The 23,236-nt window shown below is 35.0% G+C and overlaps 1 protein-coding gene across 9 annotated transcripts in view; it reads left to right on the forward strand.

Annotated features, from left to right (window-relative positions):
• Nucleotides 1-23,236, forward strand: part of EVI5 (ecotropic viral integration site 5) — a 226,152-nt gene that overhangs the window by 163,307 nt on the left and 39,609 nt on the right. The window contains exon 19 of one of the 9 annotated variants that reach the window (XM_040232313.1): nucleotides 12,549-12,566. The exons of the other annotated variants lie outside the window; for them this stretch is intronic. Coding sequence (XP_040088247.1) covers nucleotides 12,549-12,557 — 9 coding nt within the window. The 3' untranslated portion in view covers nucleotides 12,558-12,566. Of the gene's footprint in view, nucleotides 1-12,548; nucleotides 12,567-23,236 lie in introns of those variants that run through there. 9 annotated transcript variants of the gene reach the window in all.

Raw genomic sequence — 23,236 nt, forward strand, 5'->3', positions numbered from 1 at the left:
CCCAGAAATTATTGCATATCCACAAAAACTTCAGGGCTTCCCTGATAGCTCAGTTGGTAAAGAACTCGCCTGCCATGTAGGAGACCCCGGTTCAATTCCTGGGTCAGGAAGATCCTCTGGAGAAAGGATAGGCTACCCACTCTAGTATTCTTGGGCTTCCCCTGTGGCTCAGCTGGTAAAGAATCCACCTGCAGTGCACGAGACCTGGGTTCAATCCCTGGGTTGGGAAGATCCCCCAGAGAAGGGAAAGTCTACCCACCCCAGTATTCTCTGGAGAATTTGATGGGGTCGCAAAGAGTCGGACATGGCTGAGTGACTTTCACTTTCAAAGAAAAACTTCAAACAAGAACCAGGAACGCATGTACACCCGTGGTGGATTCATGTCAATGTATGGCAAAACCAATACAGAATTGTAAAGTAAAATAAAAAATAAATAAATTTAAAAAATAAATAAATAAAATAAAAAAAGAACCAACTGCATAAGATATCTGTAATCAGCTATTTAAGTCATGCTATCATATGCAATTCTAGTTTTAGTCATTACTTTTATATCATGAAAATTATAAAATTTTGCCACGTTTCTGTACATCTTAAGTCACAAAATAGCAAGATTTGAATGACTCTTTTTGTTGATTCTTAAATGCTAATTAAAGTGAAGAACCTGGTATGCTGCATGCTTTGTTTAAAATGAAATATAACACGTATTTCACCAGTTCTTTAAAAAACGAAAGGAGTGCACAAAATTTTACTATAAATTTTTTTTTTTTTTAAACTCTTAATAGGAGTACTTTTCACTTTCATGCATTGGAGAAGGAAATGGCAACCCACTCCAGTGTTCTTGCCTGGAGAATCCAAGGGATGGGGGTGCCTAGTGGGCTGCCATCTATGGGGTCGCACAGAGTCGGACATGACTGAAGCAACTTAGCAGCAGCAGCAGCCTCAAATGGCTCATAAGTGAATCTTAAATGCTGGTTCATTGGTATTTTTTCAATACTTAACTGGCTGGAGCTTATCTCATTTGTCATTGACCCCTTTGTCCTCTTAGCTTTTTTCCTCTCTTGGCTTTCCTAGCACCATCCATTTTTGACTCTTTGATTGTTGAAGTTGTTTTCAATTCTCTGTGTTTGTATTCCTCTGAGAATCCAAGATTTTTAGGTTTTTAAAACCTATTCAGTGTACAATGAAGGACCTCACTTATATAGCTTCAAGAGCCATCTTTACAACAATAAATTCTAATCTATCTCCATCCTAGCATATTTTCTCCTGACTAACAATCTTATACCCTGTTAAAAAATTATTTATTTATTTGACTGTGCCAGGTCTTAGCTGGGGCAAGTAGGATCTTTAGTTGGGGCATGCGAACTCTTCGTTGCAGCACTTTGAACCTCTTCCCTGACCAGAGATTGATCCCAGGCCCCCTGCATTGGGAGCATAGAGTCTTACCAGGGAAGTCCCATAATCCTATATCTTTTTAAAAAATTATGAACATAGTGTACAGAAAAGTTCATAAAACAAAGCTACATTATATGTAAAAATAGTATAGATATAACTACTACTTGGGTCAAGATAGAATATTGTCTGTGTTCCAGAAGTCTGCGGGATCACACTGTGCTCCTTTATCCTGAACTTTATAGCAGTGACTCCTCTGCTTTACCTTACAGTAGTGTCATCTTTATATTCGTCGCTCATCCATACAGTTTAGTTTTCTGATCCTGAATTTCGTGTAGAGTCATGTTGAATATTTGTGTCTCTTCTTTGTTCACTGTTGCTTTAGTGAGTCATCATTTTTCTCCTTGCAACAGTTCCATTTTATAAATATATTGCAATGTGTATGTCCATTTTAATTTTAGTGGTCATTTTTAAATTTCCAGATTGGGACTGTTACAAACAATGTTGTGATTATAAGCAATTTTATACACTATACTGACCACAAGTGCACAAGAGTTTCTTTAGCATGTATGGCAGGGTGTGGAATGACTGGGTCATAAGCACGGAGATCTTCAGTTTTATTTTCCAAAGTGTTTGTGCCAGTTTTAACTTCCAACCACAGCATATGAAAGTTCTGTTGTTCCACAACACTTGGTGGTGTCAGATGTTTTAATTTATGCCATTCTGGTGGGTTTGCATTTATATTTCATCATGATTTTAAATTTCTATTTGCTGTATTACTAATGAGGTTGGCAACTTGGATTTCATCTTTTATAGAGTGCCTATTACAATCTTCTGTATTTTTTCATGTGGGTTGTTTATCTTTTTCTTATGTATATTTAGTTCTTTTAAGTTTTATTTTATTTTTAATTGGAAGATAATTACTATACAAGATTGTGATGGTTTCTGTCATATGTTATGTTTTATAGATATCTACTTCCATTTTGTAACTTGTCTTTTGTTGTTGTTTTTAACATATTATGCCTTTTGATCAGTAGACCAATGTTTTTAATGGACAGTAGAGAGTTCCTCCTGGAAGCTGTACAGGAACTCCACATTCAACATGTTTAAAATCAAATGTGTTTCTATTCTATCCAAACTGTTTTTTTACTTTTGTATCTCAAGTCTTGTTTGATGGTATCATCTCTTACCAAATTACTCAAACTTAGTAGGAACTTCACTTATGCCTTTCTTAATGTTCTACCATATTTATCAAGGCTGAGTATGTACATTTTCAACTTTATTTGAGAATATGAAGTTATTTTCACAAAGTGCTTGTGCTAGTTAACATTCCTACTAGCATTTCAACTGCTCACCTACTCATGTAGGTTTGCCTTCAGTGCAGTCAGTTCAGTTCAGATCAGTCACTCAGTCGTGTCTGACTCTTTGCGTCTGCATGCCAGGCTTCCCTGTTTGTCACCAGCTCCCAGAGCTTACTGAGACTCATGTCCATCGAGTCAGTGATGCCATCCAACCATCTCATCCTCTGTTGCCCTTTCTCCTCCTGCCTTCAATCTTTCCCAGCATCAGGGTCTTTTCCAGTGACTCTGTTCTTCGCATCACGTGGCCAAAGAATTAGAGCTTCAGCTTCAGCATCAGTCTTTCGAATGAATAGTCAGGACTGATTTCGTTTAGGATTGACTGGTTTCAGATATTTCTTAATAATTCATATAGATTAAACATGTCCAGCTCTTCAGTTTCTTCAAAAGATAAAAGTCATGGGGTAAACATAAAACTAGATCAAAGGTAATTTTACTCATTTCAGAAACTTAAAAATCTTTCAGGGCCTTTCTGTGCCTCCCTGCTACTCCCTAATGTTTCTGCATTCGTCCCTACCTGAAACATCACAACTTCCTGTTCAACTTCTTTTTCTCTGGCCTGAGCTCGCCCACGGAGCCACCAAAATTATCTTTCTAAGATAATTTATTGACTGCCTTTTACCTACCAAATCACATCAAAACTCCTCAGCACAAATGCTAGCCTTTTCATTATTGTTGAAACTTTCACCTCTAGCCTCTTCTTTGACCATTACCACCCTATCCTCTCTCCCTAGTACCTACACACAAACACACACACTTTCACTCTTTAAAAGTTTTTATATTCTTTTAAAATTTTGTACCATTTACAAGCTGTCATGTCTTCAGAAATTTGCTGTTTTCCTGTATCCCCTAGTCCTCTGCTTTTTACGTCTTTCTGCTTACTGAGTTTTCCTTGACCAGTTTGCTATTCATACATGTGATAGATATGTTTTCAGTAAACATCTTAATGATTCAACCTTCACTCATTTATTATATACAAGTTAAGATCCATAAATAGATCTTTTGTTAAAATCCTAAACTCCTTTTTTAATTACAAAAACAATACATTTTAGGTTATGTTTAATCATGGAAATATTTTAGATCATTTTCAAGTTCCACTAGGGGGAGAACTCAACTTAGTCAAATATTTTTATACTTCAAATCTCTTAAGACCAACTTTTCCAGTTACTATTGCTCTCTTGTAAATAAAAATTTTACCCACAAACCAAATTCTTTCAAACCCTTCATATCATAAATTACATGACTATGTAATTAGTTATTGATAAAAATAAAGGCTACCTTTTTAAAAAGTAGTTAAGAAAATTGTACTTTTGTGAATGTCTCATTTAGATGAGGAAATACTCATTTATGTACATGCTGTAGCATCCTATAGAAGGTATATTTATGAGGTTGAAGTTTATTGTATTTATTTTCAAAGAGTCTATAGTCAACTTGAAACTTTCAGGTCTGGTTCATAATCACTACCCTGCCATGTTATTCTGAGTGAACTACATTTGTAATATGCTTAATGTTCTTTATAATAATGCCTTTTCCACAGTCTTTGGAGGAGCTATTTTACATTAGTGTCTCATAGTGAATTTAATTTTTTTTTAATGTGGCATCTTTCAAACTTTAACCATTTTCCTGAGCTATTTATAAAAGTTATTGCTGAGGTTTCTTCCTCCTCAAGCAGAATGGCACTTATTAATGGATTTTAGTCACTATGTAATGCTTGTTTGGAGCAGATCATACCCTTATAGAATTAAGGGGTGAACTCTAAAGTGACATTAAATATAAAAAATATGATATCATGTATATCATTTTAATATTTTTCAGAGTAATCATTATGAACTTTACATACTGTATCATCTCACTTCATTCAGGTCTCTATAGTTTTCTTAGATAAAGCTCCAGGTCTCTATAGTTCTCTTAGATAAAGCTCCTGTTGCCAAATTTCTGTCTAAAATAATATTCATATCCTAATCACTGTACTCTTACGCTGTTTTATATTTCTGCAAAACAATTGTTCTTGCCATAAATTATACATGTTTAATGTTGTCCACATTCTCCACTAGAATGGAAGCTCCATAAGAGAGCAATGTTTGCCTGTTTTATTCAGTCACTGTCTTTCTCAGTGTTGGTATATAATGCTTAGTATATAACCATCATTCAAAAATTTGTATTTGAAGAAGTTAAATTAACATAATAATTTGTTCACCTGTTGTTTCTACAGTAAGTGGTATTTATTGTTTGTAATTTGAGTATTCAGATTTTTTTTTAATTCAGTAGTTACCACTGTATTCACACATGTATGAATTTGTATTTTTTGATCATTAGGTCACTATTGGCTAGGAAAGATAAAATGAAATAGACAGGAGTGATTGAGTCTGGGTCCCTTTTTTGCAATATCACTGAGTAGAATTTAAAGCTCTGAAAATGTATGTACATTATTGGTGTTAGTAATAACTAACATTTATTAGTTAATAATAAGTTTTTATTAATAATAAATGTTTTAATAAATAATAAATGTTTATTATTCATTAATAATATTAGTAATAACTAATGTTATTAGTAACAATGTAATAATAAAAGAGTTGGACATGACTGAGAGACAGAACAGCAATTGTTAATGGCTTTAATTACATGTGAGATGATGCCGTTGTTATCTTTTAAAGGAGAAATTTATTTTTTTCTTGCTATCTGCACATATACTTTACAAGCTAATTGAATGGCTCAGGTTAATGGAATTTCTATAAGTAGCCTGAAAAAATAAATATGATATACCTTGATCAGAATTAAAAGGGTCAGTAAACTTAGTTTTTATTGGAAATGAGAATTTTAGAATACTAAGTAACTCTGTGGTCACAATTTTTGTCTTTCTGTTTTCTTGTAATTGCTAGAGATTTTTTTGATTGGTTGACAGTATAGATTTTGAAGACAAACAACTTCTTAGCTGTCTTGTCTGACAAGTTATTTAACTTGATTTTGAATTTACTCACTCAAACCTAAAGTTATCTGCTTTAGAGTTGGTATTAAATGAGAAAGCATGTATCAAGTTATCAAGTGTTCTTTCTTCCCTAACTAGTTTCCAGAAAATCAGCTTATCAATGACCTTATGTAAAAGATCACACTCAGCATTGTAAGGGCTTCCAAAAATTACAACCAAATTTCAGAAAGTCTTCTGAGTTCCCTTTAAGATAATTTTTATCCACTCCAGATAATGAATTTATCCCTTTCCAAGAACTAGATGTAGCTTCAAATTAAGAATTGCTTTGACTTTTTTGGGGGGAGGGGGTGAACTTATTTCTGTCCACTGTAAGTTAGTCTTCATTTTTGTGTATTTAAAGTATTAAATAGCTAGCATCATTGAATACTTAAAACTTGCCAGGCATTATTATTAGCAATATATTTGTATTTACTTATTTAATCCTTGTAACAGTCATATGATGTTAGTTATTGTTAATATTCCCATCTAATAGTGGAGGAAACTGAAGCATAAAGATTTTTAAATGAGATTTTTATTGTAAGTTTAAGAACCCACTCTAACTTAAATTCCTTCCAGAACTAAAATGAAATTTTTTTTTCTTTAGTTTTACAAGTACTGTCATGTTAATTATATGGAGGTTCTTGATAGACTCCGTCCTACAGCTTTGTTACTACTAGTTCCCTGCTCTTCACCTGCGTCTTTCCATAGCTCCCATGGCTTTCAGGATGAAATTCAAATTCTGGCTGTTCTCACAAGACCATTCCTGCTCTGATTCTTACCACCCTTTCTGACTTCATTTCCTGCTTTTCCCAGTGTATACCTGTGCTTGAGCCACCATAAACTAGTTATGAACTCTTTGAATCTGTCATTGAGATTCACTCTGTTATTCTTCTCTCCTCCTTTGATCTTGCTTAGCATTTCAATGCCAGTCCAGCCAATTTTGTTGTGTCTCTGCTCTCATAACCCCCTCTGTTATAGAGCTCTGTTATTTCATCTCATATCATATTAATCATTCTCATTTAAAAGCCCAGATTGTGGAGAACAGATTAAATTATTTAAGTGGAGTATTAGTTTCCATTCAGCAAATATTTATGGAATACCTGCTATGTACTAGTCACTAAACACTTTATAAGAATTAGTGAATAAAATACATAAGAAAGATTCCTTTCCTCATTAATCAAGCTTACTGGGAGAGGAAGAAATAGGATGACCAAAACAAGTGAATCTTATAGTGTGTAATTCAGAAGATGATGAGTACAATAGAGAGAAAAATTTAAGAAAAGGAGAGTATTCAGGTGTTTAGGTAGGCTACCATTGCTATTTTAAGTAATGTGATCAGGAAAGGCTCATAAGAAGGGGTTTTTTAAACAAAGATTTGCAATGCAGATTTGTGATAGGAATGCCCTGCTAAGGGAATCAGAAGAACAAAGGGCCTAATGCCAGGGGCACATCTCAGTCCCCGAGTGGAGTAAGAGGGGACCTTAGAAGGAATTCTGAGAGGTAAATAGGGCCCAATATGTACGGCCAAGAAACTTCGGCCCTTCTCTGAGTAAGGTAGAAAATCATGGGAGGGTTCTGAGCAGAGGAGTCATCAGTTAGATGACATTTAACCTTTTAAAAAGATTAATTTGAACTTCATTCAGAAAAAAATATGCTTGTAGGAATTCATAGTATTTAGATGGGAGGAAATGGTGGTTAAAAATTGTTTCCTTCTCTTCATGGAATTTTCCACCTTTATTTTATTGATCCAAATGTTACTTACTGGTTGAGGACTATATTTTTGTATTAATACTCTCTGCACTTTCCAAGTGGTAGAACAAAACACAGAAAAGTTAAGTTTTTGCTCAGTTTGTTTAGGAAAACATATGAGAATTGAACCCAAGCCTTCTGATATTTAACTGGAATTGAGTTTGTGTTTTGATTTTTATAAAGATAAACATATTAATTTGTCATAACCATATTAAAAGCTTCTGTGAGCTAAGCACATCTATAAAATTAATGCTGCTTTGTTATAAATAATGAAAAGTTTAAAATTTAAAACAGTTCTATTCAAATCCAAATTTTTGTTCCTTTCCTGGTACCCAGTAACATTTACCCACTTTCGTTAGTTTGCCCAACAGATCACCTCTAGGGATGCCTCATATGGGCAATACCCCAACCACTCTTGGCTTAAAAACACCCACTCAGAATTCTGTTCTGACATAAAATGAGGGAGTTAGATTTAAATCAGTGTGCCCAGATCAGTAGGCAGTTTTGACAGAGATAGAGAGGAAGTGATAAAAATCTTTACCATTTAACTTAAGAAAATATATCTTAATAATGTAAAATTACAATGACATTACTAAATGATGGAGTTTATCATGAGGCTTTGTGATTAGTTTGTTTTTCCTAGTTTTCTGAGCTAATTTAACTTGTTAATAGTTTCACAGCAGGTGGTAGTTTATATGCCAACTCTTGACTAACAGACTTCTTTTTGGAGGATTTTTTTCCCCTTTAAGTACAGTGGTTTCTGTTTTGAGCAACTTATTTAAATATTAAAATGTTTTTCATTTTTCTTTCATGATCTTTCTTGAATTTTTAAGCATTTTTAAGTTAGGAAAATAGCTATTTTGTCATTTTATCTGGTCTTAATACTAGGTCTCAACAAAGGGAGTTAATGTATACAGAGTGTTTTATTCAGCTTGCTATCTTATCTGGTCATTAGGTATTGTAAATTACGTTAATTTTTTTTAACGAAAGTGCTCAGAACTGGTTCTCTGGTCTCCAGCTTTATGCAATTAAATATATAAAGTATGCAATTAAATATAAAGGGATTAAGTATCTAGAGGTTTTTAAGATATTGCTGTATCTAGGAATGAAGGATGTCATTCACTTACCTGAGACCGGCTCTTAATAGCATCTGAAGAATTAATGAAAGAATTAAGAATTAGACCCTCACTATCAGTGATCATCTTGTGTTATTAAAAGTTAGTTTAGGGAATTCCATGGTGGTCCAGTGATTAGGACTTGGTGCTTTCATGCCATGACCAGGGTTCAGTCCCTGTGTATGTGTACTCTCTTGTGTCCGACTGTTTGCCATCCCATGAACTGTAGCCTGCCAGGTTCCTCTGGCTGTGGGATTTCCCAAGCAAGAATACTGGAGTGGGTTGCTGTTTCCTTTTCCAGGGGATCTTCCTGACCCAGGGATCAAATCCGCATTTCTTGCCATCTAGTCTGCTGGGATGGAGAAGGCAGTGGCATCCCACTCCAGTACTCTTCCCTGGCAAATCCCATGGACAGAGGAGCCTGGTAGGCTGCAGTCCATGGGGTCGCTACTAGTCGGACAGGACTTCACTTTCACTTTTCACTTTCATGCATTGGAGAAGGAAATGGCAACCCACTCCAGTGTTCTTGCCTGGAGAATCCCAGGGACGGGGGAGCCTGGTGGGCTGCCATCTCTGGGGTCGCACAGAGTCGGACACAACTGAAGCGACTTAGCAGCAGCAGTGCATTGGGAAGAGGATTCTTTACCATTGTGCCACCTGGGAAGCCCTACTAAGGGAACTAAGAGGCCATAAGTAGTTTAGTGTGGCCAAAAAAAATTTTTTTTAATTAGTTTATGTACACTTAGCACATAGATCTTGATTTCTAATACCATTCTCCAATAAAAGAAACCAAGGCTCCTCAGAGAAATAGCTGATTCCAGGCCTGGAACGTGAAATATACAAGATGAGCCTGGATATCTTACAATGTCAGAAAATAAGGAAGTGCTCCAAAACAAAATAAAATAAAACCCTACATTAATGGAACAGAGAGAGGCCAACGGAAAGAGCACCCAGTGGCCAAAGGTGGAACAATATTTAAAATAGGAAAATATTATTAACATAGTAGTAGATTATAGATCAAGGTGCAGTGAGTTAATAAATTAATAAATGAGGAAGAAGAGATAAATCTCTATGCAGAAGAATTCCAAATAATTTTTGTAGATACTCTGCCTTTAAAAGGGAATCATAAATTTCTACTCTTTAAATGTAGGCTGTGCACAGTGACTTCCTTCCATGGAGTCCGGAATGGAAAGGGTAAGGAAAAAAGACTTTTTTTTGTTTTAAATATTTATTTATTTGGTTGAATTGGATCTTAGTTGTGGTGCTGTGGCTCAATAGCTCTGCAGCACCTGGGATCTTAGTTCCCTGACCAGGAACTGAACCTGCATCCTCTGTATTGGAAGGCAGATTCTTAACCACTGGACCACCGGGGAAGTCCCCAACACTCACTTTTTAAAAGAAACCTGACAAAACACTGCCTAACCTAGATAATCAAATCAGCATCAACAGTTGTAAATCACACTGATAGTGTATAGTCTTAATAGGATGTGATGAAATGGCACTTTACCTCTGTGGTCTTCCAGTAACCCATAATCACATTCTTACTATGAGAAAAATATCAGACAAATTTCAGTAGTGGGGCATCTGACAAAACACCTGACCAGCATGCCTCAAACTGTCAAGGTTATCAAAAACGTGGAAAATCTGAGAGACTATCACAGCTAAGAGGAACCTAAGGAGACTCACAACAACCAAATGTAATGTGGTATCCTGCATAGATCCTAGAACAGAGAAAGGACTTTAGGTTTAAAACAAAAAACAAAAACATCTAAGAAAATCTGAATAAACGTTAAATGTTAGTTACTAACAGTGTATCAGTGTTGGTTCATTAGAAGATAATAGGGGAAACGGTGCAGAGGAGTATACGATGCTTGTCTCAGTTTTTTGTAAACTGAAAACTGTTTGAGAATCAAAGTCTGTTATAAAAAATAATTTATGGGAATTCCCCGGAGCTCCAGTGTTCAGGACTCAGTGCTCTTACTGCAAGGGGCCTGGGTTTAATCCCTGATCAGGGAACTAAGATCCCACAAGCCATGCAATGCAGGTGGGAAAAAAAAAAATTTTTTTTTTTCAATTTTTTAAAAATTAAAAGTACTTTATAAAAATTCCATGGTTTTTAGGAACCCCTGAAATTTGATAGAATTTTAAGTATAGGTCACAAAATTGATCTGTTTCTAATTAAATTGATTTATAAGAAATATTTTCTAGCTTTTGGACCTTGTGCAAATGCTTATTTTTTTCATGTGTATATTTAACTGATCTAGTAAGAAACATCACTTTAAAAATGTGTTTGTGTCAGTAGGAGAAGGAGACAGTGGAACAAATTGAGGGAATAGCATAGAAATATATATATTACCATATGTAAAATAGATAGCAAGTGAGAATTTGCTTTGTGACATAGGGCACACAACCCAGTGTTCTGTGACAACCTAGAAGGATGGGATGGGGTGGGAGAAGGGAAGGGGGTCCAGGAGGGAGGGGACATATGTATACCTGTGGCTGATTCATGTTGATGTATGGCAGAAACCAACACCATATTGTAAAGCAATTATCCTCCAATTAAAAAAAGAAAATGCAATTAAATCAATCTTAAAAGTGAGAAAAAACTTATTTTCCTTTCCATACTTTTCAACTTATTTTATTATTTCTTAAAAAATTTGTATGTACTTTTTTTTCTAGTTACTAAAACATAAAGAGTATTCAAACCTTTTTGTCTGTGACTTGAAATTACAGGAAATTGTTTTAGAAACTTAGCAATAGTGCATGATATGAGTATGGTTTGTTTTTAGATGTTTCAAATGAGTCACCTTGAAGTCATGGAGAGGCTACCATTTACCACATTTACTATTCTGAATAATTGTTCCTAAGGCAAAGTACAAATCAGTAAAAACCTACTAAAGCTTAGTGGTTGCTATTGATGTTTCAGTAAGGTTATGTTGATTAATCACAGTGATTGCTTATCAACTGTCACGGATTTATTCAAATCATTGTGTTTTCTGCTACTATCATAATTTCATATGTAGTTATAATTTACTTAATATATTTTGCTTTAACTGAAAAATATCACATTAGGACTTAGAAATTGTGCTGCTTGTTGCAAGTTAATATGGTTGCCTCTGTGACCGTTGAACATAGTTTCATAATATAGCCTTTAAAAAAAGTATTATTTAACCTTTAAAACAGTCAAGATAGTGCCTTTTAATGGTCTCTAAAGTGGTTTAATTTTTACTGGGTAGAAAAAGAGCTCTTATATATCTTTATGTAGCATAATCTCTTTTTGTTACATTTGTTATCTGTGGGTATAATTTAAAATATTTTTTTAATGTAAGCTTTACACTTGCATTTGAAACTAAGCAACCTGCATTGTGTCATGACCCTTCTAATACCACAAACCTTCTGTAATACTACTCCGAGCGAAAAACCCACATCCTATGTATAACCTTAGATTTATTTTGAAATCTCGATGAAGAGAGCATAGAGAGATTACTAATTGTTTCTGTTATTTCCTTTAAGGGTGTGATGTCTATTTGTAAACCATGTTTTAAGTTTTACTTTGTCAGGCTTAAAATGTTAAAGTATACCAAGTACTGATTTCCTATTCAAGAGTTCCTATATAAAAGTTTAAAAACTAATATGTTTCAGTTTAGAATTGGGTAGTATATTAGATATCTGTAGGGCATTCAAGAAAGGAGAAAGCAGTGGAACTGACAGTAGCCAGTATTTCTAATACCACTGGCCAGCACAATACTAGCAAACAGTTGCAATTTAAACAATAAGCTACCCCCACCCCGTTTTATTCCCACTCTTTTATTACTTCCTATTTTAGGTTTGGTTTGTATTCTCTATGTAACTTCTTAAGATGGATGCATAAATCTAACATTTTTAGTATTTAAAAGCATGGTTAACTACTCATCATAAGGAGAATGGTTAAACCATAGTAGATGCATATTTATGAAAGTCTGTATCTTTAAGAAAGAATAAGGAAAGCTTTGCAAGACATAATGAGAAAAATTATAGACAATGTGTGTGATAATTCCATTTGTATATGTTAAAAAGTATCCGTGTGTGTGTGTAAGTACATTAGGATGTCTTCTCTGGTTTTAAAGTCTTTGAGTGGTCTGGCTCCTGCCTACTTCTGTGACCGAATCATAAACCACATTCCCCTTCACATCATGCTCTAGCAGCACCAACTTTCTTTTTGTTTCTTGAATCAAGCTCATTCACTCCTACAGGTTTTTGCTCTTGCTCTTCCCTATATTTGGAATGCTGTGCTCCCTGATCTTCCCATGGCTGATCCCTTCTCGTCATTTATATCTAAATTTAAAAGTCACCAACTCATAGAGATTTTTCCTGACCACCTTTGTCAAGTAAATCCCTAATGCTGTTACTCTCTATTTCATCATCGTGTTTTATATTATTTGTAGCTCTTATAAGTGTCTGAAATTAACTTCACTTTAAAAATTAATTCACAGACACATGTAATATTAGAACCTTGCTTGTCTTATTTACTGGTGTATACTGTGTGCCTGGCATATAATGGGTGATCAAAAAATAATTGTTGAATGAATCTTAGGGAGCAGGAAGCAGCCATATGTATGAAAACTTAATATTCTTATGCCACAGGAGCAGGTAGGTTCAAAGTACTGTTTTTCTTGAAATATAATTGATGTTCTACAGTATTATATGAGTTTCAGGTGTGTAAATACTGAACAAAATTCATTTGTTTAAATACTGCCCCAGCGGTGGACTGAAACTGCTCTTATAATTTCCTACCCCAACCATCTAACAAAATAGTATTTTTTTTTTTAAGGCACATGCTTTCCCACTAAAAGGATCTTAGCCTTTCAAATAAACTTTCAAAGGAAAAGCTAAGGAAAGAAAGAAAACTGTTTTAGAGCACAAAGGCCTACTAGAGCTCAGCTTCTAACCTCAACTATCTTCCCCTCTCCTTTGTCACCACGCTGTATAAGTAAGTCAACAAAACCCTCAGAGCATTCAGTCATATCCCAAATGTGGCCAGAAGGAAAATAAGTATGTCTGACTGAGATGTTGTAGAAACTTTTAGAAGGAACGCAGTGAAAGAGATTAGAAAGTGAACATCCGAGTCTTAATTAAAGTGAAGGCCTTGGAACAACACACTCGATTTCGGAAATTTTCTGAATCCTTAAGCCCAGATTTTGGCCTGTATCCCCCCAGTTAGGTAATACGAAATATCCAAGAAAACCTCAGAAGAATAAACAGAGCCCTTGTTTAGGTAGGTTCTTCCTTTCCCCATGCTATCCCTCAGACCATGGAGAAATGAAAATAAACTTGAGCTTGGAGGGCACAGAAAATAGATTTTAAATATAATAGAAAAAGACTTACTGAGTAACTCACACCATTAGAGCATTTAGAATATGCTGGGAGAGAGTGAGGGCAAGAGGAGAAGGGGATGACAGAGGATGAGATTGTTGGATGTCATCACCCATTCAACGGACATGGGTTTGGGTGGACTCTGGGAGTTGGTGATGGACAGGGAGGCCTGGCGTGCTGCGATTCATGGGTTCCCAAAAAGTCAGACACAACTGAGCGACTGAACTGAACTGAACACCATTGCAGAAATCACAAAAGAATCACCTATTCAATGGACCGTGCTGAAAATTGGACTATTGGCGTAGAAGAAAAGCTTGAGAACATATTCACAGTGAATGTAGAGGTTAAGAAGGTAAAGCATATTAGTTAATCTGACAGATACTCTAACACTGAGGATAATTGGTATCCCACCACAAATGGAAAGAAGATATATGCAAAAATAAGCAAAAAGAGGTCCTTGAAATTAATGAAGATTCAAATATGCAAATTAAAAGAATACCCCGTGTTCTAGGAAAATTTGACGCTATGCTCCATCAACACTTAAAGCAAATTATGTACAAAGTTATATGGGAAGATTAAAGACTTGTCCTCCAGATTGCTCACAGCATATTCAGTGCCAGAAATCGACAGAGCAATGGCTATGCTGCAGTCTTCAGTACGAGAGCCACTAGCCAGTCTCTTGTGGTTGTAGCCTCATGTTGCACAGTAGCTACTAGCTACCATATTAGATAGTGCAGATAGAGAACATTTCCATCACTGCAGAAAGTTACCTTAGTGCTAGTCTACAACATTCTGAGTTTGGCTGACCCAGAAATATTATAGTCAAACATTGTGTAAACCAGACAAACAGGTTGACATTTTCCAGTGTGAAAAGGTTGGCAGATTACTACTTTCATAATCTTGAAAAAAGTTACTAGATAGTGAAATCCAACTTTAAACAAGTTAAAATAAAGAATGATGAAATACAGGCACTATTTGGGAAAATGGAAAAATACTGAATCTGTTTAAATATAGAACCAACACTTTAAAAATATGGGAATAATGGTTCCAAGTGAGAGAGGTTTAATTTTTTTAATAAACTTTGACAATGTAAAAATAACATAACTAGTAAAAATCTAAAAGTGGAAGGGAAGGGGCCTTGAAAGCAGGTATAAATGCACTCATATCCAAGCAAGATAGTCGATCAATACCACACACATTTAAAATGTTAGTAAGATGTAGACTCTAACATCTTAATGATTTTTGTAATCTCTTCTATTTTGAGGTTTTCTAAAAAAGGAAATTATCTCTCATACTGAAGACATGCTTTGCATTCACTGTATTTTGTTTTCCTGTTAATTTCAGCTAATGTTTAATTTTCACTTTTGTATTTTTAGCTTTTCTTAACTTGCTTAAAGAGAACATGTAAATTTTACAGAAACAATTATTTTTCTTAAAGTCTAGGTGCACATATTACGTATTCCAAGATGTTAACATTGATCAGTTCTGAAGAGTATGAATAGAAACAATTGTTACTGTCTTTGTTTTTTTAATTAAAATTTTTTTCCTGCATTTTCCTCCTCAAGTATTTAAGTTCCAGTGTACAAAAGGTGAACTCCACATCCTAAGCTAAAGGTGATTAATGATTGATAGAGGAATATATGCAGAGGAAAAATGACTCTGGAAAAATGTAACTGTATTATTCATAGCCAAGCCAAACCACCTCACTGAAATTGTTGAGAAAGGAAATTAATTTTATAGTTCAGTTCACTCGCTCAGTCGTGTCCGATTCTTTGCAGCCCCATGGACTGCAGCACGCCAGGGTTCCCTGTCCATCACCAACTCCCAGAGCTTACTCAAACTTGTGTCCATTGAGTCAGTAATGCCATCCAACCATCTCATCCTCTGTCATCCCCTTCTCCACCCACCTTCAGTCTTTCCCAGCATCAGGGTCTTTTCAAATGAGTCAGTTCTTCACATCAGGAGGCCAAAGTATTGAAGTTTTAGCTTTAGCATTAGTCCTTCCAATGAATATTCAGGACTGATTTCCTTTAGGATGGACTGGTTGAATCTCCTTGCTGTCCAAAGGACTCTCAGGAGTACTAATTTGAAATTTATAAACTATTATTGACATTATGTGGCGGTCTTTGGTTTATCTTTGTTTTTTTGTACTTGGTCTCCCTTGACTTCACATGGGATGGGATTACTGAATTTGTAAGTAATATTTTAATTTTTTCACACTGACCCTCTATACTTAAAGTATCTGGCTCCCTGTCAAGTTCTTTCAGGGGTGAGGAGGAGGTGCTGTGCCACGTGGTTTGCAGGATCTTAGTTCCCCAACCAGGGATTGAACCCATGCTGCCTACAGTGGAAGTGCAGAGTCCTAGCCACCCGACTGCCAAGGAAGTGCCCCTATCAAGATCTAATGGGTTGATAAAGATGCTTTTTAGCAAAATTATCTGTACGTGTATCCTTTAAACAAGCCACAGAAAGGCATGTCTTATCCTTGAGATGAATATATAGGAATCATATATATGGTCATCTGATGCTAAGGAAGGTACATGAGAAAATTTGACAGCTAACAACTTTTGTCTTACTAATACTCTTTACAGAGGGTCCAGAAAAAGATAAACGAGTAACATAAGCAATGTCATTTTTGGAAAACAACAATTGTAGCACATTTCCTGTTGTGATTTGTCTTAGAATTAAGGTACTAGTAATGAAATGTGATTTCTATTCTTGGCTAGCCATGTGACCCTTGATGAGTTAGCCATGACTCTGTTTAATCTTCTAGTGCTGTTGTCACCAGGCTGTGCTTAGATCAATTCATCTATGAGGACAATATTCTAGGAAAGCACCTTACCAAAAGAGAACACATATTATGAGTCTATCAGTCTTGAGAAAATCTGGTTAAGAGAAAGAAGTGCTGATATAAGAATCCAGAGGATGAGAATAATATATCTAGATCACAATTGTCATCAAGCTGGGAAAGGGCAATCTAGGGAAATAAAAGTGATGGATAGTAAAATGACAGAGTGATGAAATGATGTTTGCATAGATCTGGAAAGGCTTTTTGTAACTAATTCTTCAGAAGTCTTGGTTTCTTAGTACTCCCCAAAGGGTTTGTCTGGTATTAACTCAGCCTAGCATAACAGTGTTTATCGTTAGTAAATGGATACATCATCATATATCCTTTCCTCATAGGGGAAAAGTGAGACAAAAGCTGCTCTACCATGCATAAAAGTACGTATTTGGAGTTAAGTTTGCGTTATCAAAAACAAAAAAACAAGAAACAAAACAGAGATAAATCTTTCGCTGAGATGATAACCCCCATGACATGAAATTTAAAGAAAATTAAAATCTGACAGCTTCAACTATCCAGAAGATGAATCACGTTTTCTTCAGTTAACAGTTTTCTAGCAATGAGCACTCTCTCAGTAAGCAAGATAAAGCTTAATGAGTGGTTGTTTTATGCTTTTTTTTTTAAAGGTTAGGTGGGACAGTTACTAACTCCTAGAGGGTGCATGCTGGAATATATAGTAGTAAAATGTCGTACTTGCAGTTAGCATTCAGATGGTTCAAACAATATATATAAATAGAACAAAAGCAAATGTGGCAAAACAGTAATTGGTGAATTTAAGGAGTATATGGATATTGTACTGTAATTTCAGCTCTTCTGTAGATTTAAAACTTTTAAAAACTAAAAAGCTAGAGAAAACTTTTTGCAAGAAGTTAATGATAGACTACATGCTTTTATATTTGATCTAGGGTGCTTTCTACTACCTCATCTACACATCTAGTATATTAAGTAGGTGTTAACTGGTTAAATTCTTTAAAAAAAAAAAAAAAAAAATCTTCTAAGCAAATTATCTGGTTGTAAAGAGTATGAAAAAACCTATGACTTGAAACATAGCTTTTAAAATCTGCTATCTTCCTGTCTAAGGAAGTGTCCTTCCTGTGGCAATATAGGGTAAGTTATAACCAGCATTAAAAACATAGATAAAGAAACAAACAAGAATGGACTCTTAGGCTTGGCTATTACAATTTCTCTTTAAAAATGAGACTAATTCATGAATTTAAACAAACCTGGACCCCTGCCACTTTTCTCACTGCCACAATACTTTTTAATGTAAAAACCACACTTTTCTTCCAGACACTTGTTCAAAGCAACTTAACAACATATTTATCTCAGTTTTATTGCAGCATAACATGCAAAATCATGCTCCTTAGAGCTATAGAGCATACACTTCACGTTTTCTCTTCCATCTTTTAGCTTGATAGGCATCACCATACTTAATTGTTCAACCTTTTAAATAGTATGTTGGAGTATAGTAGATATAGGTGAAGATATTTCTCATTAAAATGTCTACTTTCTGCTGTGGCTTGTACAAATACATAATTCATTTTTTCCCTGCTGACCACAGCATTTATGATTTTTCAATCAATAGGTTGAAAATATTCCAGTAACAGAATATTGTCACATCCTGACCACAGTCCATCTCTACCTCATTCTTTCTATGATTAAAGCTCCCTAAAATTGCAGGAACAAAACAGGTGAAAACATATGCCTAAGGTTGTTAATCAACAATATAGGTGGTTGAATACCAGCATCAGTACTCTAAGTAAAAGACTTCTCTATACACATTCATGGGTTGTATTAAAGAACATAACTCTGGGGCTATTAACAATCTGTTACCTGATTAAAAATTTACAGAATTGGATTCCATTTTCTCTTATTTATTGCCATATCTCCTCATAAATATTGCTGTTTTTTTTTCTTTTTAAGTTTTAAAATAATTGTTTTCTTGGTACCCAGATCCTTGGGTTTTTTTTTCATTCTTTAGAATAGTTAGTTTTCAGTCTTACAGGTCATATGTGTAGAATTTTCTCAGATCCTAAACATTTTATTTAGTTCCTCATCATACATTACCAAACTTTAAAATTATATTTTCTGTTTGAGAGCTAGGTTAACCAAGAAAGGGATTTGAGTTCAAAATTGAACCAACCTCTGTAGACAGGGAACTGACCAGCTGAAACTATCACGGAAATAACATGAAGTGAAACTGATAGCAGAATTGAAAGAAATTAAAGAACCCTTGACAGCTCTCTTCTATTTTTGTTTTTAAATGTATTTGTTCTGGAAACATAGAGACTGTTTGTAAATAAGTTTTTGAGTCTTGGTCATTTACATTTACACAACAACATTCACTGTTGTTGTAGTTTAAAAAATATCTCCTTTTTAAAAAAATATATAAAATTACACTATGTAAATTCTGTAATGAGTATCAACTCATAAAGTATTGAGATTTTTAAGAAATAAATAAACATTTTATACTTGGCATATGAATTTTAGATTTGTGTTTTTTAAGAAATAGTTAATTTTCAAAAATAGTTCAAACCAGTGCGTTTCAGTGTAGTTTTGTCACACTGGTTATGTCAGAATAACCCGTTGTTTAGAGATTTCAAGCTCTATTCCCAGACATTTAGAATTCAGTAGATCAGAAATAAATTCCCTTAATCTATAAGTTTACAAAACTCCCAAAGTAATGTTTTTTTTCATAATCATCTTTGGGAATCATTGTTTTAAGCATTTCATAGGTTATGTTTACATTATGGTGTTTGTTTCCTTGGGCTTCCCAGGTGACGCTAGTGGTAAAGAACCTGCCTGCCAATGAGACACAAGAGACATGTGTTCAATCCCTGGGTTGGGAAGATCCCTGGAGGAGGGTACACAACCCACTCCAGTGTTCTTGCCTGGAGAATCCCATGGACAGAGGAGCCTGGCGGGCTACAATCCATAGGGTCTCAAAGAGTCGGACTTGACTAAAGTAGCACATGTGCATTTACTTAGACATATTTTTTTAAATATTTATCAGGATGTTTTATTGCAGGTAACAGAAAATCCATTTCTGGTTTTGTTTATGGCATAAATAATATGGCTTAAATAAATACTAAATGGTATTTATTGGCTTATGTGCCTGAAAAGTCCAGAAGTTATGCTTTAGGAAAAGTTTAGTTTGAGCTCCATCTTGTATTTAACCATGAATCTTAAGGCTCTACCCTCCTGATCATTTTTATCTTCTGGAAGTTTTCCTTACTGTGTTAAAATGGCTAACAAGTGAGCTTTATACCCACGTGTCATAATATCCAGAATAAGAAACTATACCCCATACTTTGTGGCAAAAGTTTTGAGTGTCACACTTTGAGAAACTCCTGAACCAATCACTATGTAAAATAGATGTGTTTATCTTGTTTGGGTTAAATTCCACCAATCAGGGCCTACATATGGAGTTGAGGATCAGGATAATTCCAATCCTATTACCACTACATAATGAAGGAGAGAGAATGGATCTTGAGGTAACAACCAGAAAATCTACTGTATGTTATTATAGAGATGAACTATAACTTGTGATTTCCCTGGTGGCTCAGACGGTAAAGCGTCTGTCTACAATGCAGGAGACCCGGGTTCGATCCCTGGGTCGGGAATATCCCCTGGAGAAGGAAATGGCAATCCACTCCAGGACTATTGCCTGGAAAATCCCATGGACAGAGGAGCCTGTTACTATAGAGATGAACTGTAACTTAGCCTGCTCCAAAATTATATTCTGTTTAATGAAGTACTGATTGTATGGTTTAATCATATTCCTTTTTCATTTCTTAAGTTTTCAGTAAAATGTGAAGAAAGCAGTGTCCATTCTAGAGCAAAACATGGATTTCTGTTTTGCTTGTTTTACTTTTTGTCCCCACTACTTGGCATGTGGAATCTTAGTTTCCTGACCAGGAGTCGAACCCACATTTCCTGCAGTAGAAACATGGGGTCTTAACCACTGGACTGCCAGGAAAGTCCCAAAACATGGATTTTTAAGTGAAGAATCATTAAGTAACTTTGGGAGATAAGAACAGTTTGGACCAAGTGCTTACTTACTTTTTAGCAGACTGGGAAGGGAGAGGAAATTAGTTGTTTTTTATTGATGGCTTCTTCCAGTACTTTATTATGAAAAATTTGGAAAACACAGAAGTTGAAAGAATTGTATAGTGAACACCATAAATTCACCACCTCCATTCTAAAATTAATATTTTGATATATTTGTTTTATCTCGTTTTATCAGATACTCACCTATCCACCATTCTAGCGAATTTATTTTTTCAATGCATGTCAGAGTAAGTTAAAGTTGTCATCCTTAACCCCAGTCACTTAAGCTTGCATATTATTAACTAAAATTATTAATGACCTTTTGACTAAGAGGTTCATATATAAAGTTCAGTGACTTGAGGCCTTAATATGAATTAGATTATTTTAGACATCATAATGATAATTACTAAAATTATTTTTCAAAAGTAGATCCAAGTGTGAAATGTACATTAAAGCTTTTATAAATGTCACTTTATGCTATCTTGATGTAAAGTTTCTTTTGCTGTGTGACAAAAAATATTTAAGGTCTGTTCATTGAAATTGCCGAATGCCAAAATTGTTGACACGTTGGATCTCTCTTCCTTTAAGTTTGTTACTTACCTTATTGTTTTGCTTAGGAAACCAGTTAACTGGCAATCTGTTGTTATCAGCTGGACCAAAACAAAACCTCAAGAAAATTCAGGTTCCTGGTAAATTTACCACTGTAGCTGACATTTTCCCACTGTCTTATCAGAAAGAACCATGTGGACATTTCTTGAAAATAGAAAGGTGTAAAAATACTTTCAAAAAAACTCCTTCAATTCAGTTCAGTCGCTCAGTCGTGTCCGACTCTTTGCGACCCCATGAATCGCAGCACGCCAGGTCTCCCTGTCCATCACCAGCTCCCGGAGTTCACTCAGACTCACGTCCATCGAGTCAGTGATGCCATCCAGCCATCTCATCCTCTGTTGTCCCCTTCTCTTCCTGCCCCCAATCCCTCCCAACATCAGAGTCTTTTCCAATGAGTCAATTCTTCGCATGAGGTGGCCAAAGTACTGGAGTTTCAGCTTTAGCATAAACATTAGATAATTGAATGAACTGCCACAGAAATAAAATTAAATTGATACCTACTTATTAGACTATAGCAGTTATATATGTTCTTTGGTATTGTAAGCATACAGTTATTCAGTTTTTACATTTAAAAAGAATCTTTGAAAGACTTTATATTAACATATTTAAGTGAGACCCTATTTGTAGAATATAAAATCATAGACTTACAGATAAAACATCATTTTTATACATTTCAGTTCATTATATAGCATTCAGGACATCTCTTACTTTTTATCTCTGTTATTGAAATATCAGCTATATTCCCTTAAAGCCGGCTATTGAATCAAAATACCCCAAGCGGAGCTTTCCGCTTGTATCTGTCTCCCTGGTGTGCTCCTAATGTGTGATGGTGTGCCTGGATGGTAATTGTCTTCTGGGGTCACTGCTAAAGCCTGGAGCCGCTTATTCACTCTTGCTCTTTCTTCAGTTTAGCCAGTGCCTTACAGGTTGTTTACTGGGGTATCTGTCCACAGAAACAGTGATTTAATAGGCATCAGAATGTTTTTATTTTTAAAAGTTTTTTAAAAAACTAACAGTAATCTTTATATTTAAATTAAAAAGAACAACTATATGCAGTTAGAGTTCATCAAATATACAGTGTTTCTCTTTGAAATTCTGCCTTTTTCCCTACAGTTAATAGACATTGAAAGGACACCTATTTTTAACTATAAAATCTAAAAGGACTTCTTTGATTTTCACAAGTGTCTTTCACGAGTCTTTTTTTTAAGTTAAAAGCTTTCTATTTTTTATTGTAAAATTTCTTAACTGCTCTGTTTTTTCATTAAATTCTACCTTCCCTCCAAAGAAATCAAAGTGCTATAGCAAACTTTTTAGCCAAACCCTACAATGACCCACCTTCGGAAGAAACAAATCTTTGGAGTCATTTGATCATTTTTTGTAAAACAGACTTAATGATTTCTGTCTTGCCAAGCCTTTTTTCCAATGGTCTTTATTATTACTGGTCATTCTACAGCCATTCAGACCTAAAGCACTTCTACATTCTTACAGCTTTAGCACTTACCTTGGGCTTTGTCGTTTTTTGTTGTTGTTTAGTTGCTAAGACATGTCCAACTCTTAGTGACTCCATGGACTATAGCCTACCAGGCTCCTCTCTCCATGGGGTTTTCTAGGCAAGAACACTGGAGTGGTTTTGCCATTTTATTTACCCTGAAAATGTTACATTATCCCACATGATATCATTGCTCTATGATGACCAAAATCCTCAAGAGTTTTAACTTTATTGAGGACCTAATTAAAAATCACCTTTATCCAAGTATGATTCCAAACCATAAACATTTAGCTTATTTCATTCAGAAGGATATCTTCC

Source organism: Oryx dammah, unplaced genomic scaffold, assembly GCF_014754425.2.
Source record: "Oryx dammah isolate SB20612 unplaced genomic scaffold, SCBI_Odam_1.1 HiC_scaffold_28, whole genome shotgun sequence".
NCBI classification, from domain to species: domain Eukaryota; kingdom Metazoa; phylum Chordata; class Mammalia; order Artiodactyla; family Bovidae; genus Oryx; species Oryx dammah.